The sequence below is a fragment of the Orbicella franksi genome, chromosome 11, assembly GCF_964199315.1.
Source record: "Orbicella franksi chromosome 11, jaOrbFran1.1, whole genome shotgun sequence".
Taxonomy (NCBI): domain Eukaryota; kingdom Metazoa; phylum Cnidaria; class Anthozoa; order Scleractinia; family Merulinidae; genus Orbicella; species Orbicella franksi.
This window is the reverse complement of record NC_138155.1, coordinates 22,897,022-22,913,879: the sequence shown is the minus strand read 5'-3', so window position 1 is coordinate 22,913,879 and position 16,858 is coordinate 22,897,022. Positions and strand designations below refer to the sequence as shown.

At 39.0% G+C, this 16,858-nt stretch overlaps 2 protein-coding genes across 2 annotated transcripts in view; both read left to right on the top strand.

Annotated features, from left to right (window-relative positions):
• Positions 1-6,544, top strand: part of LOC145502649 (uncharacterized) — a 7,597-nt gene extending 1,053 nt beyond the window's left edge. Inside the window, exons 2-7 of the mRNA XM_081481993.1 lie at positions 1,756-2,003; positions 2,849-2,981; positions 3,097-3,290; positions 3,752-3,912; positions 4,345-4,475; positions 5,236-6,544. Coding sequence (XP_081338119.1) covers positions 1,756-2,003; positions 2,849-2,981; positions 3,097-3,290; positions 3,752-3,912; positions 4,345-4,475; positions 5,236-5,894 — 1,526 coding nt within the window. The 3' untranslated portion in view covers positions 5,895-6,544. The remainder of the gene's footprint in view (positions 1-1,755; positions 2,004-2,848; positions 2,982-3,096; positions 3,291-3,751; positions 3,913-4,344; positions 4,476-5,235) is intronic.
• Positions 6,545-8,655: 2,111 nt separating this feature from the next.
• On the top strand, positions 8,656-16,827 carry LOC145502035 (uncharacterized). The gene is made up of 6 exons (XM_081481338.1): positions 8,656-9,575; positions 10,621-10,862; positions 11,473-11,611; positions 12,422-12,555; positions 13,513-13,622; positions 14,414-16,827. The coding sequence occupies exons 1-6, from the start codon at positions 9,296-9,298 to the stop codon at positions 14,430-14,432; spliced, it is 924 nt and encodes a 307-aa protein (XP_081337464.1). The 5' UTR covers positions 8,656-9,295; the 3' UTR covers positions 14,433-16,827.
• The last annotated feature ends 31 nt before the right edge of the window (positions 16,828-16,858 follow it).

Below are 16,858 nucleotides of genomic sequence, written 5' to 3'. Positions count from 1 at the left end.
ACGGAAGGTATCTGAAAATTTAAATAGGACAAGCTTCCGCACAACCGAAAAATTTATTTCAATGTAACCAGCTATTCTCTCTCTCAGTTGCATATTTCAACGCTATATCGATCTAATACACCTTTTGCTGTTCATTTACAGAAAACAAACAATCATTTGTGTCCAAATTTCTTTCATCATGGTCATTAAACTCTCATTAATACCAATATGACCTTCATTTGCGCGTAAGGAACGTTCAAGAAAAACATTTACATATGCATTAACATTCAAAATCATCAAAAGAAAAACAATACCTTCATTTGACATTCATTGACTGTAAATGTATTTTCATTTTGGTTGAAAAAAATTCGTTGTCACGAAACGACAATCATTTACACTTTACGACATTCAGTTTTCAACAAAAGACTTTCAATAACACAATTTGCATGAGAACTAACATTCAATTGCATTATTATGCAACCACATGCATGAAGATAACAATCTTAAATGCGGTGAGACATATATTACCGTGTTTTCACCTAACGTTAAGAGAAAACAATCGCTCATTAGCGTAATTCTTTTGAACAGAGATATCTCGCCCAATTTTCCTCGAAAATTTGATTATAGAACAAGGGACCATATGTACTTTTTTCAAATCATAATTTCACAATCCTCCCCTTGCAGATATAAATTCGGCCACTTACGAAACTTTTTGCGTACAACTCAGAGGGCGCACTACAGTATCCGTGTGACATACATGTACATGTAGTGACAGTTCGATTTGTCCAGTAATGCCACGAAGAAATAGAATCGCATTTGAACACCGCGAAAGGATAGTCAGGGCTTTTGAAGATGTCAACGAAGACTATTTACTATTTACTAGTGAGGCAATTGAAGGATAAATCGTTCAGCGAATTTGATATTCTATCTTTCAAAAATAAATGTTATTATGGCTGTAATGTTTGTCTCGCCGCATTAAAGATTGTTACCTTCATGGATATGGTTGCATAATAATGCAATTGAATGTTAGTTCTCATGCAAATTGTGTTATTGAAAGTCTTTTGTTGAAAACTGAACGTCGTAAAGTGTAAATGATTGTCGTTTCGTGACAACGAATTTTTTTTCAACCAAAATGAAAATACATTTACAGTCAATGAATGTCAAATGAAGGTATTGTTTTTCTTTTGATGATTTTGAATGTTAATGAATATGTCAATGTTTTTCTTGAACGTTCCTTACGCGCAAATGAAGGTCATATTGGTGTTACTGAGAGTTTAATGATCATAATGAAAGACACTTGGACACAAATGAATGTTTATTTTCTGTAAATGAACAGCAAAAGATGTAATTGACATTGTTATATAGCTGGCGTTTTTCCCGCTACATCGCACCCATTCATTGGCTAGTTCATGGTCACATGACATCTAACAAAGAAACTGTTTCCCGCCAAATTCCATTAGCGGGCAACATTGCGAAAACTATGACGTCAAACGGGAAACAGTTCACTGTTACCCGCGAAATGTTGACCGCTGTAGCACGTCATTTGTCAATAAAGTGACTATTTGTTTTCAACCGGCTTGATTCATTTGTTTTGCAATATAACAAATGACTTAATGACTGGTCCCTTGGGGAACAGTGAATTTTGCTACCCTGGAATCTCAATGTTTCCCTCGACTTGGTCTCGGGAAGCATTGAGATTCTGGGGAAACAAAACTCACTGTTCCCCTCGGGACAAGTCATTAAGTGTTAAATGTTAACTATTATGTTCTTGTTTAGATTGCGAAAGGATTCAGTTTATCACTGAAACAGATACAGATCTTTTGAGAGTGTTTAAAGTAGGAGAAAGCGCGACTTTTGACATCAGCCTCAGTACTCAGGGCTTCGTAAAAACTGCGCGCTTCGAATTCAGCTATCAAGCATGCAACGGTGGATGGAGATCGATAAACAACACGGCTTCTGTTCCGGAACTTCAAGTGACAAAACTATGGACACCTTTAACGAATAATTACACGTATATGCTTAAGGTAAGGGGAAACGGAAATTGAATCGACATATTAGGAGATCGTTTCTGTCCTTCTTCAGCTCAAATGCATGTGATACTTAACTGGAAAATGATTACATCCTGTTAGACAACTAGTAGAGGCAATGAAGCATTTGCCTCTAGTCGGTGACGACTAATCTGGCTGAAACAAACTAAAAAAGCGGATTATACGAATACTTTTTTGTGATACGATTCGGCACGGATCTTCCCGTATCATCGTCTTGATGTTTTCTTCAACGTTAAAACGTTCTCGTCACTGCAGGGAATATTTAAGAATTTTTAGAAATGATTTTGGGGATGTATGTTGAGGAAGAAAAGCTAAAGAACTGGGAATTGGCTGGATTTGAAATCAATGTTGGAAAGTGAATTAGGATCAATTAACGAAGATTTGAAATAAGACGTACATAGTGACTAGATGAGCATAGGACTGTTGTAAATCCAAAGTACACTCGCGAAAGTGTGGTCTGTTTGCCAGGGGCACTCCCATGTTACAAGGCAGAGGATGCTCGTTGTCTCGCTTAGGAGTGTAAATCAATGATTTTGGTCATACTAGGGGGCTCAGGACGAAACGACAAAGGCTGTAATATCCGTGGTATCTTATAGGAATCAACATAAAACCTGAACCACGCTCAGATTGGTCTCCCTTAGGAGTTTAATTCAAATTTTCCGACGAGCATCCCTGATCTTTTCAAACGGTAGCCTCTCCCAGGTCTGTTTGGTCACGTGATTTTTTTCGAGTTTATTCCTCCCAATGTACAGGTAGCTGATAGTTAATTAAGGCACTCAAGTATGTAACATAGTGTTTACCAACGATGTTCTTATTCCCAGATAGATGAAGCTAAACTGAAACCCAAGGACCATATGCATTTGGAAGGAAGAGTTATAAAGCTTGCCATTCCACGCGGTCCTTTGCAAAAGAAGCCATTTTGTTTGTTATTCAAGGTTGCTGGTGTTATGCAGTGTAAGTAACACATTTATCCATAAGTGTTTGATCAACATCTTAAAAGTTGGTCCCACAAAGAAAAAAAAGACTTCTACTATACTATGTATAATGTGATTTCTTTTGACGTTCACAGGTCCCCTCAAGCATATTTTAGCAACTGGAATACCTTCAACAACAACAACAACAACAACAACAACAACAACAACAGCGACAGTACATAGCCTATTTTCAGAGGCAGTTATTCCCACTTCTCGCATTGTAGCTACTAGGATAAGAAAATCTCAGACGATACCGACTGCCACTAAAGTTCCCAAAACAACCTTTAAGGTTTGTACAGGCGTTTTTCGGCATCTTTATCCGTCAAAATTACTTCAAATTTTCGTTTCGAGGTGTTTCGAAACCTTTTAAAATTTTAAAGAAATTTCGTCCCAATTTAATTCGAGTATAGACAAAGTGCTAACGTCCTCGAAATTCCCTTGCATTACTGTTGCACAGCACTATATATAATGATTGCACTTCAATTATTTCTATTAAATGACACATTGATGTGATTTTCTTTGTTCCCGCTTTATTCGCATTACCAGTCTGCTGTTAAAATTATTGCGATGATAAATCAGATTTTTACTAACGCAAGGTTCATCAGGGTAAAACAAGGAGTTAGCCCACCCCGCCTCCTATGCTTTAATTAGTACTTGATTTCCCACGCTTGAGCACGGGCTCCTTTTCCGGGCAGCAGCAGTTAATGGAACTAATGAGTTGATTATTATTATTTTTTATTTTTCACACAGGTGACCCACCCCTGGGCCACTGATGGTGACGATGAGACACTTCACAAGGCTTCGGCTCAATTTTCAGTTCCCTTGATCGCTGGAACCGCGGGCATTGCTGGGATCGTGTTATCAATTGTTTTTTTCGTTGTTTTGTTTAAGTGTCGGAAAGAAAAGAAAAGGTGAGATGAAATGAGGAGGTATGCATTAGCTGCTCTTTAAAAGGCATCTGCACTTTGTTGGGAACAACCGAAATGACCATCGACAACAACAACAACAAAAACCTTTATTAACGTGTCTGGGGTATTTAGCATTGCTGCTAATTGGGGACACACAAAAAAAGAAATTATGAATGTAAAAATGAATAAGTATATATTAAAAAGTTAATAAGTAAATATTAAAATATTAATAAGTAAATATGAAAGATAACTAAATACGAATACTTGCTGTCCTCAAGTGGCATACTTTTTTGCTTAAAGTCTCGTACTATGAAGTTATAATTAGGCTCCTATTTTCCATTCCTTAAACAACTTTGTGAAACTTTTTTGTTCCGGACTATAGGAGAGTTGAGTGTTTGTCAGCGCCAGCTTTTAATCTACATTTTGTTCCCGTAGGCATTTGTCTTCGACATCCCTAGAGCTGAAAGCAACAAAATCAGACGATTACGTCAACCAGTATGCAGTAGCTGAAGAGAAAACATCTTATCAAAGTCTGTCTCCATCACCAGGTGGTGCCATGGAAAGAGGTCTGTATTAACGACGCTGCTTTTACCTGTATCAGGAGTCCATATTCCTATATATTGGTTATTTCGATGTGACTGAACGGAAAGGGCGTCTATGGTGTTAGAACAATTATTGGCTCAGTACAACTAATACCAAAATGATATCTATTAGAATCAAAAAGGACACAGAAAATCCAGTGAACCAACTGTAAAACTCGAAGCAAATACATGTAGCGGACGGGGAAACGTGTGCGAACAATTCACGATTGGTTTTGGTTTCACTTCTAATTGAATGACAAAGTGGTGCGAGTCAGTTTTTTAAAGCCTAACGCTCAGCGTGGTTACTCAAAACCAAATCAAATGGGAGAAAAAACGTTCGACACTAAAGTGAAAATCGCTCTATTTTAATGGGAATTTCCGAATAGTTAGTAATTATTTAAGAGAGATTTGACTGGAGTTCAGAATAAGGCTCTTTCGTATGTGAGGTCAATCTAGCAACGATTGATTAGTAGCCCTCTAGCTTAGGAGCCGTAAGGGACGCAATTAATGAACGAGTAGGTGTTTGAAAAGGTAATAGTATAACTATTACCATTAAATCGTTGTAATAATTAAAAATTAAGAAAAGCATCATGAAAATAAATAGATAATGCTAACAATCAGGCTGAAGTTTGTCACTGCAAATGTTACATGTTTCAAAACTATTTTCGTCCTTCATGGCTATTTTCTGAGAAGCTTAACAAATCATTATTGATGAGGTCGCATATCATTAAACGCCTGTTTGCAGGAGTGTACATGGCGAGATACAACGTACCTGGAACTATTCCTGCCATCAACAGTACTAGTCGCCATGCGCAACCCGAGGGACGAGACCCGTGCAGTCCCGTGGAGAGGCCAACAGAGAAACCAGCCAGTGATGAATACGACTATGCGGAGTCTAGTCTCGTGGTTCGTAATAATCTGCTCAAGATCGATTTCCCTGGGTCAAAAGAGGACTCCAACACACTCGAAGATAATGTCCCCTATTACCATGTACTCGAGATGAGAGAGGAAGGTCTTCAAAGTGAGGAGCCGAGTGAAGGCCGTTGTGGAAAAGCCGAGGAAATTGCTCCTTGTTATCAAGTACTTGAAGAACCTAATCCTTCGGATTCCCAAAGCAGCTCGCTCAGACGAGACGAAGGAGGAGCTCACGTTGCACATCATGAGGAAACAGACCCTTTCTATCATATCTTAGAGGAGTCGACAGACGACAAGCAGAAAGGACCTGGTGATGGAGTAGGAGCTTGCAATTGCGGAGTAAAAGGACCTATTAGCTCTTCAGACAATGAAGAATATCGTGGTTACAAAGAGCTTAAATCAGATGGGCTCATATCTAAAGATTACCAGGCGCTTCACAAATATGCCTATGTAACTATCGGAGACCCTGAAGATAGCTGTTATAACTAGGATATATATCTTCTAGTATAGGTTCCCGCAGCGAAGTGATATATATGAAGAAGAACTTTCGCATAATAAATATGAACGTGTATAATATAATGATAGTAAGATATTTCTTAGAAAATCGCTGCTGAAAGCAGACAAAGTCTGCTCTAGCTTCCTGCACAAGAATGAAGTGTATTATTACAACGTAGACCAGGTTCGTGTGAGGTCAAGATGGCTGGAAATTGGCCAAGTTCTTTTTTTGCGTGTTTATGGAAACACGCAAAAAAAAGAACGAGGCCTACATCCAGCCATCTTGACCAAACAACCTTGGTCAATAAAGGATTTATTATATGACATTCGGGGAAGTTTTTCTTGCGGGACACGGCGGGTAGTCCCGAGCGGGCAAGATAGCTCCATCTTGCCCGCTCGGGTAGCCAATCAAAGTGCAGGATTTGATTCATCTTGCCCGCTCACGGAGCTGGCCATATAACAAAGGTCAATAACATGCTAAAATAAATGAAAGCTAAATAACACGAAAGTCGAGTTTTATTTCACTGGATGGCAAGGTTTTAAAGAAAATAATTGTCCCCTTTACACCATGTCCATTGTACATGCAATTTTCCTATCTCACTGTGTTGATCCTTCTAAGTTAAGGTCGGAGACATGTTTGGGGGGGGGGGATGTTTGGGGACACACTAGCTATAGGGGACATGTTTGGGGGGATGTGAAGCGGAGACAAGCCCGTTCGTGTGTACGCAAAGGTCGCACGGTTTCAGAGCAAACTGGTGCGCACAAGGCGGTTTGAGGCATAAAAGTGTATTGTAGCGGGGACAGTTTGTAAGGCTAAGTTCCGTAAGATGCGACCAGGTGAAAATCGAAGCCATTTTGCCCCTGCTTCATGACGCACGAATTCAAATCAGCTGAAAATGTTTCGGGGACAGAAGTTTGTCCACTGCAACAGAAAGTTTTCGCAAAAAACGGGCGTGTCACACAAGGACACTGTCGCTCCAACATGTCAACGCTGAAGAGATCATGTCCCGCTTCATTGTCCGGTCCCCTAGTAAGTGTCGACCCTTACAATTGTACTTTTCTTTCTAAGTCATTGAGTGAATCTCTAATAAGTCGTGCTAGCTCTGAAACTTCACTGATGGTCAGCACATCACGTGCAAACAACGTGTTATCGTTCAACACGAATCTTAATCCTGATGACTCACACTGACTCCTTGAAAACTTTCTGATCGGACCATTATAACACGTTTAGATGAAGACAGACACATAAACAGTTAAGAAAATCGCCCAAAGATAATACGCGCAATGATTGGTGTAAAATCGTGTTTCTATTTAACAATTAGATTATGAGTTCGAGATAGTCAACTATCACGCGATAGAAATCGAGAGCGAATAATCTCATTGTTTTAGTACAAATCTACTAGTCGTTCAAAACTTTATTTAAATCGTCTTCACAGACGCTTCGAAAATGCCAAGAAGCGGCCGTCATTTTGTTAACAAGGGCATACTGGTACGCTACTCACTATCTATCACAGAAGAATAGATAGTCAGTAGCTATAGCGTAGCCAATCAGAGAACGGCATTCGCGATAGAACGCTAGTAGATTTATACTAAAACTCGATAGAAACAGGAAGAACATGTTAATCCCACCCCCTACCCCTAAACCTCCTCAACGTAATGCAACGGATGTAACTGGAATAATTGCCCAAAAATGTATTGCAGTTACAGAGACCAAAATCTAATTTCTCCTCAGGAATTCCAAATAATGAGTGCTAAAATGCAAATTTTCCCAAATAATGTATATGAAATGAGTGGAGACTATGGCCAGTAAGGAGAATTTGTGTCTTGAGATCACTCCTTACAAAGTTAACGCGTACTATAATTCTCTGACCTAATACTTCAGTGAAGAAATTAGTTGCGAACTATAAGAAAAGTTTACACATAGACGCCAAGGTTTAATCATTAACTGGCTTGTTTTCTTTTAATCTACAGCTTTTGGAACTATGTTGTTCGCTTTTGCTTGTTTGGTTAACTAAATAACATGTTGCGACGGGCCTCTGTCGTGATATAAACCACACGGTCAATATAATACAATGTGAATATTATGTTGTGATCAACTGCTCACAGGCTAATATCGACTGACTGACTGGCTCACTGGATTTTGTCGGTGATTATAAAAGTTTTTTCTTTACTTCACAATGATTGCGTTGGTCGGAGTTTCTTTTCCGAATGCCCCTCAGTTCCGAGAAATTTATATTCATTTAAGCGTATTTGAGAGTACAATACAGCTTTTAGCGACGATCGATTAAGCAAACAAAAATGCCATTGTTACGATTACACAAGAAGTAGATCAATACTTTTGAGAGCCTTCTTCACATCCAACCTGAAATAAAATTGAAATTAAAGCAAGAATTGATGTTCGCTGAAATTAGAAAATGATAATTAATTTTCGCTCTCCTTTACCATTTGATTGAACTTTGAAAAAACAAAATCGTTGACAATTCATCAATAGGAGTTATACTAAACACGCACTTAAGATTTTCTGGATGTGTCAACTTTAGATTTCTAAAAAAAAGAGACTGACCTCTTCTACATTTGTTCAGCCATCCACGAAAGAGTGGTACATGGTTATATTCTTTAATTCTTGAACTGACGGTGAAAAATTGAATGTAACATGTTTTATCCCACGCTACTGGAGAGAGCGGAGGTTCTAATCCTGGAGGAGGGACTTCCGTATAAAAATGACGGGGGGGAGGAGGGAGAGGCTCGTCGGAAATTTTGAAAACAACCCCTTTAGAGGTACCAAGATCCTGTTTTGTGGGTGTGGCTTGGAATTGTTTTCACCCCCAAGAAGTGCTAATTCTTAAACAACATGACACTGACTTAGCTGAAACTGCCGTTTTTCAGCTCAATACCCTAAAAGGTATCGCATAAGCTAGCGCTGTGAACCTTTTGAGGCGAAACACTCTAGGAGGTACCAAACCTTTATTTTTTGACCCCTAAAAGGTAGGAAGAGCACCCCTGCCCTTTCATGGGATTGCCACCCCCCAAAGGAAAGGTGGTGCAATATCTTACTCACCAATGGCCATCAGTGGCCATCAATATGGAAGTAATGGCATCCTATAGGATCAATATCCTGGACGGATATTGCAAAGGATGGCTGGTCACTGCAGTTTCCGTGTTTTGGGGTTTCGCTGCCTTCGTGGATAGTCTATGCTTAGTTTCAGCGATGGTGTAATTTGACGTAACGCTGACACGCAAAATTGAAAAAGTTGAAAGAAGTGAAGTTCCCAGGGTTCACTACTGGCGAGAAGCGAAATCAGAGACAGAGTAGGGCGCGATTCGATTAATTATCGTACTTGTCGGAATTATATCTTTTCAACCAACGATTCCGAAAACAAAACCTGACTAAAGCGATGACTGTATTGTCGGAAGCTTTCATTTTCTTCACGATCACAATCACAGGCTACAGCTCGGCCGAGTTCATTAGAATTTGGCGTGATAGTACTGTGATGTCGGACGATTTCCTCTTACCAGATTCTCATTGCCCTGGGTACAAGTCACAATGCAACAATTTCAACGGTGCTGCACTTTCCTTATGTTGGTGTTATTGCAAGGATCTACAAGGCCAGACCGCTGCCTTCTACGAGTCAAGTTACGGCTGCCTTCAAGTCAGAGATGTTCGACAACAAGCAGGTATGAACGTCAGTCGGTTGCTCAAGTCATAGTTTGTTAAATAAAGTTTGACCATACAGTTTGGATCGACTCTAATTGTAATTAAGTTCGTCTCATTTGAAGTTTGACGTTTAACCTAGGCCTAGATCTTTCCACGGCTGTTTCGAAATGACGCAGACTGGAAACTTAGTTCTCGCATGTCGAATCAACTTTTTTGTATTGAAACCGGTGGGGGGTTAAGGATGTCGGCCAGCTAGCCTTGTAATATTCTCTATTTCCTTTACCGAATGCTGATGTCTTTTTTACACCTTTCAAACGAACCAAACATGGTAGAAATACAATGAAAAACACAACTTCCCTATCAAATTTGTAGCGGCTACAAGCAAAAAGAATAAAAATCAGAGAAATCACAACAGGAGTCCAACCCAAGGGGGAGGTGGGGGGGGGGGGGGAATCCGATATAAAAATGAGGGGGGTACTTATCGTACCTTTCAGGGGTTAACAAAGCAGTTTTAGTACCTCTTAGGGTGTTCGGCCCTAAAAGGCTCACAGCGGGAGCTTTCGCGGCACCTTTTAGGGTACTGAGCCGAGAAAAAAAAATTAACAGACAAGAGATGTGTTGTTTCGGTATTGGTATCTCTTAGGGGTGAACAAAATTTCAAGCCATGCCCACAAAACAGAATCTTAGGACCTCTTAGGGGTTCTTTTCAAAATGTCCGACGAGCACCCTCGTCCTTTTTATAAGGAAGTTTCCCCCTGGGAAACCCAGCCCACCTCTTTGTGTTAAAGTTATTGATATCAATCAATACATATATTTTATTCTTCTTCTGTATTGGGCACTGTTTTCATAATTACCAAAAGTCCTGTTTCGTTCTATACTACGTTTTAAATCAGTTTTATTTGCTTGTAAATAAAGATTGGCTCGCACGCTACGCGTCATGCGCAAAAGTGCAGCGAAACTTAGACAGAACTGCATAAGCGTTTTTTTGAACGTGTCCTTTTTTACAAGTTCAAACTCAGAAGCGAGTTTTTACTTTTCATCAACACATTCTACATTTTTTCATAGGCTGCCAGATGCTCTTTTCAGATGAGTCAGTGGACCAACGTTTGGCGTTTTTTCCATCTGATTCTGTTCAGGAACAAACTGTAGACGTGCCTGCCAACCAGACGTGCACCTTCTATTATGGAAATCGATTCTATGTGCAATATCTGGATTGTACTGGTTCCTGGAGATCAATAGAATCGCCAAATCTGCTTGACACTATAGAGCTGACACCCGGTTGGTCCTCAAGTCAGCTGAAGATTAGGGTTAGTTACTAACAATGATTGTCTGCACGGAGTTAGTGCAAGACGAGAATTGGTCAAAATTTTAACTGTCAGCTGATAACGTGTGCATTTTTAGCTAAAAAGTTTCTGATAGCTGAGACACGGGCTGCAATTTTAACTGAGGGTCAAGAAATTGGCAATAATTTAAATGATAACAGAGTTTCTAATACCCTTATCAAAATCCACTCTAGTCTGCTATCTAGTAAACTAAATAGGTCTGTATGTTGTTTGAATCATTTTGATTAAGATAATGCATGTAGGGTCACTAGCTAGAGCAGTTGTTGTGTTTTGGATCAGGCCTGAATTAGGAAATGTGCAAAAATCGCAAATATTTTTTCGTCTTAGCTGGGTAAATGCTTCAACTCTTTGTTCAAGAACGGCTATGATTTTACGATGGGAATGAGCTTAGCAAGCGTCTGCTGAAAATGCCCAGAACTGCCCAAAAATATAAGCCATACATATGGACACTAAATGGGGTAAGGTTTTTGCATCACCCCCTGCAAGTGAGATAGTGATTCAGCGCTAAAAGGAACTTGACCACACGGGAGCTAGTGCAGGGATTTCTGGCTGATCCTGTTGTTTTTTTTTTCAGATTAAAGCCGGTACAACACTATTCCAGAACGTAACTGCTGGTCGTCTTGTTAGAGTTGCAATACAGTGCCGAGATGACACTCCTAACGTTCAGTTGACAAGCTCATGTGTCGTGTTCCAGGTCCATGGGGCAATTGAATGTAAGCATACATGAAATAATAATAAAAATTTGTGAATATTTCATTTTAAGTTTTTATTTGTGAATAGTTTTTATAAATAATTTTGTAAAGCGCATGTAAACACGTCCAAATGTTAATATGCGCTATAAAAGTACCATTATTATTATTATTATAATTATTATTATTATTATTTAACTATAAAAAATTGCGATAAAATATTTCTAAGCATATTGAGAAAGTTAAAAATTTTGTTAAAAAGCGACGACGTTTCGACGTTGAGCTAACGTCATTATCAAGTAAAAATGATAGTTGATAAAAAAAAATATCAACTATCATTTTGACTTGATGACGTTAGCTCAACGTCGAAACGTCGTTTTTTAACAAAATTTTTAACTTTCTCAATATGCTTAGAAATATTTTATCGCAATTTTTTATAGTTAAATGTTTAGAAAAATCGCTTCTTATTCGTATTATTATTATTACTATTATTATTATTATTACTATTATTATTATTATTATTATTATTATTCTGACGCTTAAAACACCAAGATAACTGAGTGTGTATATACTAAAACTACATGTATATTCAAAAATTCAGGGAATTATTTGAGTCATGACGGAAGCCTTGCGCAGCTGCGGTTTCCTGTGTTACGGAAATGGGTAAAATCGTTGAATGCGTTCCTTTTGACGAGATAAAGCTTATCAGGAAAAGAGAATCGATGAACGAGAAATACGACAACTTCCAAAATAGTGATTCTTTATACCCTGTAGTAATTTTAAATTCAAGATGGATCAGTCGTTATATCACGGTCTTCTTACATTTATTCCAAGGTCCGTACCCTTGGCCGACTCTATCACCAGCATTAAACGCAGCAACCTTGCCAACACCTGTATCAATAAGATCTGACGCAACAGGAACTCTTCTGCCAGTGACCACGCCAGCGAAAGAACCAAGGACAACCGTGGTATGCGGCTTACTTTGTTTAACCCTTAAACAAAATTCACTTGTTCGATTAGCCAGTCGCAATGAATGAATTGCATAGGTGATAACAAGAAGTCATAACCTCTCTGCGATAAAAAAATCAGCCTCACTCAGTGGTAGATGAAGATGTGCGACTAAAAAAGGAAGAGGCGGGCCGGGTGCTTGAATCCTTAATGTCTTTTGAAATTTTGTTGCAATTACATGACGAATTTTAGCCTGGGCTGAAATATTAGCCTCGGCGCCAAGTATGAAATTGCGCGCGAAGAGTCTGAGGAGAATCAAAATGGCGCCGAGAGCACGAATCGTGAAAATGGGCGCATTGCTTCTATCGCAGTTTGGCCTTTTGTTTGCGCGCAATTCTCAGCTTTTTGGGATAGTCCTTAGGTGCTGGCATTGGTTTAACAACAGGTGGCCCGAAGAAAGTAGGTTCATCTTCATAAACGGCGAGCCATGGCTTCTCTGACAGCTTCGTACTGTTTAACCTTGTCTACATTGAAGTCGATGTTCTTATATTCCATCAGGGAGCTTTGAAATTAGCGATACAACGAATAAGATTCTCTATTTTATCGGCTTTATTCCACTGAAATTGTTTCTCTTTCGTAACGGCAGCCATCTTGTTTCCTAGAAAACAAAATCACTGCGCATGTCCAAGCTCGTTTTTCAGCCTGGGCTGAAATCCCGTTTCGATTACATGGGATTTTTTCAGATTTTTCAGCCCGTTTGCCCGGACTGAAAATCTTACCCGGTTTTCAAAACCGGGCTAGGATTTTCAGCCCGGGCTGAATTGCCAGCCGGATTGAATCCTTCTCCAGGTAATCGCCAATTTGATAGAAGAAGTTTTGTTTCAGAAGGCGGGCTAAAATTTCAGCCCGGCTAACCGGGCCGAAATTCGCCATGTAATCAGGCCCTTAGCGGACTATCTGTTTTTTTTTTTTTTCAGGAACGTATTGTAAGTCAGAAGAGCACATTTATTATTGTCGGATCGGTGGCTGGAGGCCTTCTGTTTATTGCCTTGATACTGCTCATCTTATGGCGTTGCAAAATTTCGAAGTAAGTTTTATTGTTATTTACTAAATTTATAAGTAAAGATGATGATTTTGATGATAATAATGACGACGATGACGATGACGATGATGAAATTTTATGCACTAAAAGGAGAACTGAAGCACATTTGAATGGTCACTCGCCGGGTTTATTTCAGACGTTAAAGTTAGAACCACCTTGTATAGCATAATAAACAGTACCACATGAAAGTACTACTCAATAGCTTTTATTTGAACGGTCACACACTTCATCCATAGACTTAAAAGTTAGAACCACCTTGTGGAGCATAACAAACAGTACCGCATGAACGTACTACCCAATAGCTTTCTTTTAGATAGAATGATCACGCAATAGGGTTTAATCCACAGACTACGGACACAATTGACTACGGTTTGGGTCTAATACTGTTTTGCATGATGTACTATCGAATTCTGAGAATTGACACAAAAAGTAAGGAAAATTGTTGTTTCAATCTAGAACACTGACAGGATTTAGGTGCTGATATATCTCTGTTTGCAATGTTATTGCTATTTTTAGTATATTATAAATGCGAAACTCCGGGAAACGCGCACGAGGTAATGCGTCTTGGGGTTACCTCTCCGTGAGGGTACCTTTAAACCACAGAAAATTAGTATAATATTTCGTATATTTGCCCCTGAATCACACGGACAGCACATGCAACCCTAATTCTTTGGAGTCCAGTTAAGCTGAACTTTACTATTCGAGTTGGAAGGCTTTAAAAATTTATTTACTTTTACCTCTTCATCTGATTTACTCTTTCATTTTCCTCATCCAAGGTATACTCTGTTCCCATAAATATGACGAACCACTTCAAGACGTCAGCTGCTGTGGACTACGGATTACGCCTGAAGAATAGAATCCAAGAAAATTTACGTTTACCAGATTGGCAAGATTTGTACTGATGATATGCTGGTGTCAGTAATCCATTTTGACTTCCGTAAAACTTTAGAGAGACGCAGCTTTGAGAAACGTCTGATATTCAAACATCAGGCCCTACATCCGAGGGAGACTCAATATTGACTTGCATTCGGATCACTGATGAAGAGGCAGGAACCTCTATGCCTATGGTTGTTTGAAATTTTCCCGCGCATATTACAAGAACATTGAGTATCTTTTGTAGATTGTATACGCTCCCTGTGGTAGGACTTAAATGTAATTTTCTCAGGGTAGATGGAATGGGCAAGCACGGGACGCGCGGGAAAACTATCTCGCAAGAGGAGAGCACGAAGCTCCTGCGCGTCGCGTCTCCTCGTGGGAGGTGATTTTCGCGCAAGCCTACCCAGACCAACAACCAGCACCTGTCATATTTGTGAAGCTTATTTGCCAATCAGATCAGCTGTCCGTTTGGAAGAGAAAAAGATGTATTTGGTACGAGATTACCCGGCGAGAACAAGTTAAACTGCCAAACTGTTAAATCAATTAAATAGCATACTGAGCTTACTTTTTGAACCAAATTATAAAATAAAACTGACAAATATCAACAACTTCAGTGATTTTCAAACAAAAATGTTTTTACATTAAAATTTGCAGGCATTTGGGAAACTCTTCGACATCCCTGAAGTTGAAAAGAATAAAATCAGACGATTCCATTGACGAGGACTCAGTGGCTGAAGAGAAAACAATCTCTGAAAGCTCTTCTCCGTCACCAGATGGTGTCGAGGAAAGAGGTTGATATTAGCAACGCTTTTATTTATATCAGGAGTTCATATCCATATTGTACTATGCCATAAAAAATAGAGTCCATAAGAATACAGGAAAGCCGTTGTGTTTGACTCGTGGGATATTCCATGGCATATCAATCGAAAGTATTGCATAACTAGAACATCGATATTGGTAATTTAAATTGCTTACAACTGAAAACCAAACTTTTCTCTTTGACCAATCACTAAGGACATAGACAATCCGACACTCAAGTCCTAATCAGAGTGCAGTGTCTTTTTACCAAGTCATAATGTGACCATTCAGCCCTCATTCAAATTCAAAGAAAGTCTTTTTAGCAGCAGATTCGATTCACGGAGTGATGTCTGTTTTTAATTTATAAAATGTAAGTTAGGACTTCATAGTTTTAAACCTTACTTTTCATAGGGCTCCTTTTGATAACAGTCATCTTTGAATCTGACCGGGTTACCCTTGCTTAATTAAATGAAGGGGTCTGCATGGAACCCAGGAACCCAGAGCTTAATTTTGGTCTGGACGATTTCAGCGATATATAACCTTTTTTCTCAATAAGATACATGTAAAGATCGATTTCTCCACGTTAATATTCTAAAAGGCAAACAGCAATCTGCTTTGTGCATGTTCTGTATTGTTCTTATAAGATCTATGCATTATCAAGGCGATATTTTAGAACAATAAGGCTTAAAATAGGACCATGTTATTTTACTTGTCTCACTTAATTCAGTCCTTGTCTCTCCAGCAAATGAGGTAGAGGGCTTCTACTACAGCTTTCAACCAGACCGAGCTTTGTTTTTGCATTCGGCCTAGTAGAATGTTAATAAGAAAAACTTAACGTTTACAGTCTCACAAACTTAATTACTTCCATTACCCCAGCCTTAAAAGCCATATTTTATTTCGCTTGGACCCTCTCAAACTGACTGCCAGCCCAACCCTCCAATATTTAGTAAAACAATGAACAGACTCTAGCTCCGTGAAAACACATAGTCACATACTTACGGATAGGGAGGGAGGAAGCAAGTTAACCCAAGCATTTGAATTATATTCTAGAAATAGTGTGATCTCTATAGGTAAATCAAATGATTTTGAGTACAATTTGGAATAAGTGAGCACGTTATTTTTTCATAGACAAATCTTGAATTTGAGCCCGTAGGGCGAGTGGAATTTGTAGTCTTTGAGAATTTAAAGTGCTTATTTATTCCAAATTGCACGAGAAAAAGCATTCGATTACTTGTTGACAATATGATGATAATTCAATTACAACTATCTACGCTGTCTGGGATTGATTGGCGTGCTCTCAGCCAATCAGCATGCTGATATTTTTGCATGTATATTATATTCACTTGCTTGTTTTCTCTTTATCGGCACCCTTTTGGAACTATAGTTGTTCGCTTTTGGTTGTTTCATCCACCTAAATAACATGTCACAACAAGCTTCTCATGATACAAACCGCAAAGTCAATACGATACAATGAGAATATTATGTTGTGATCAACTGTTCACAGGCTAATACTGACTGACTGGGTTTTCTTGGTGATTGTCACAATG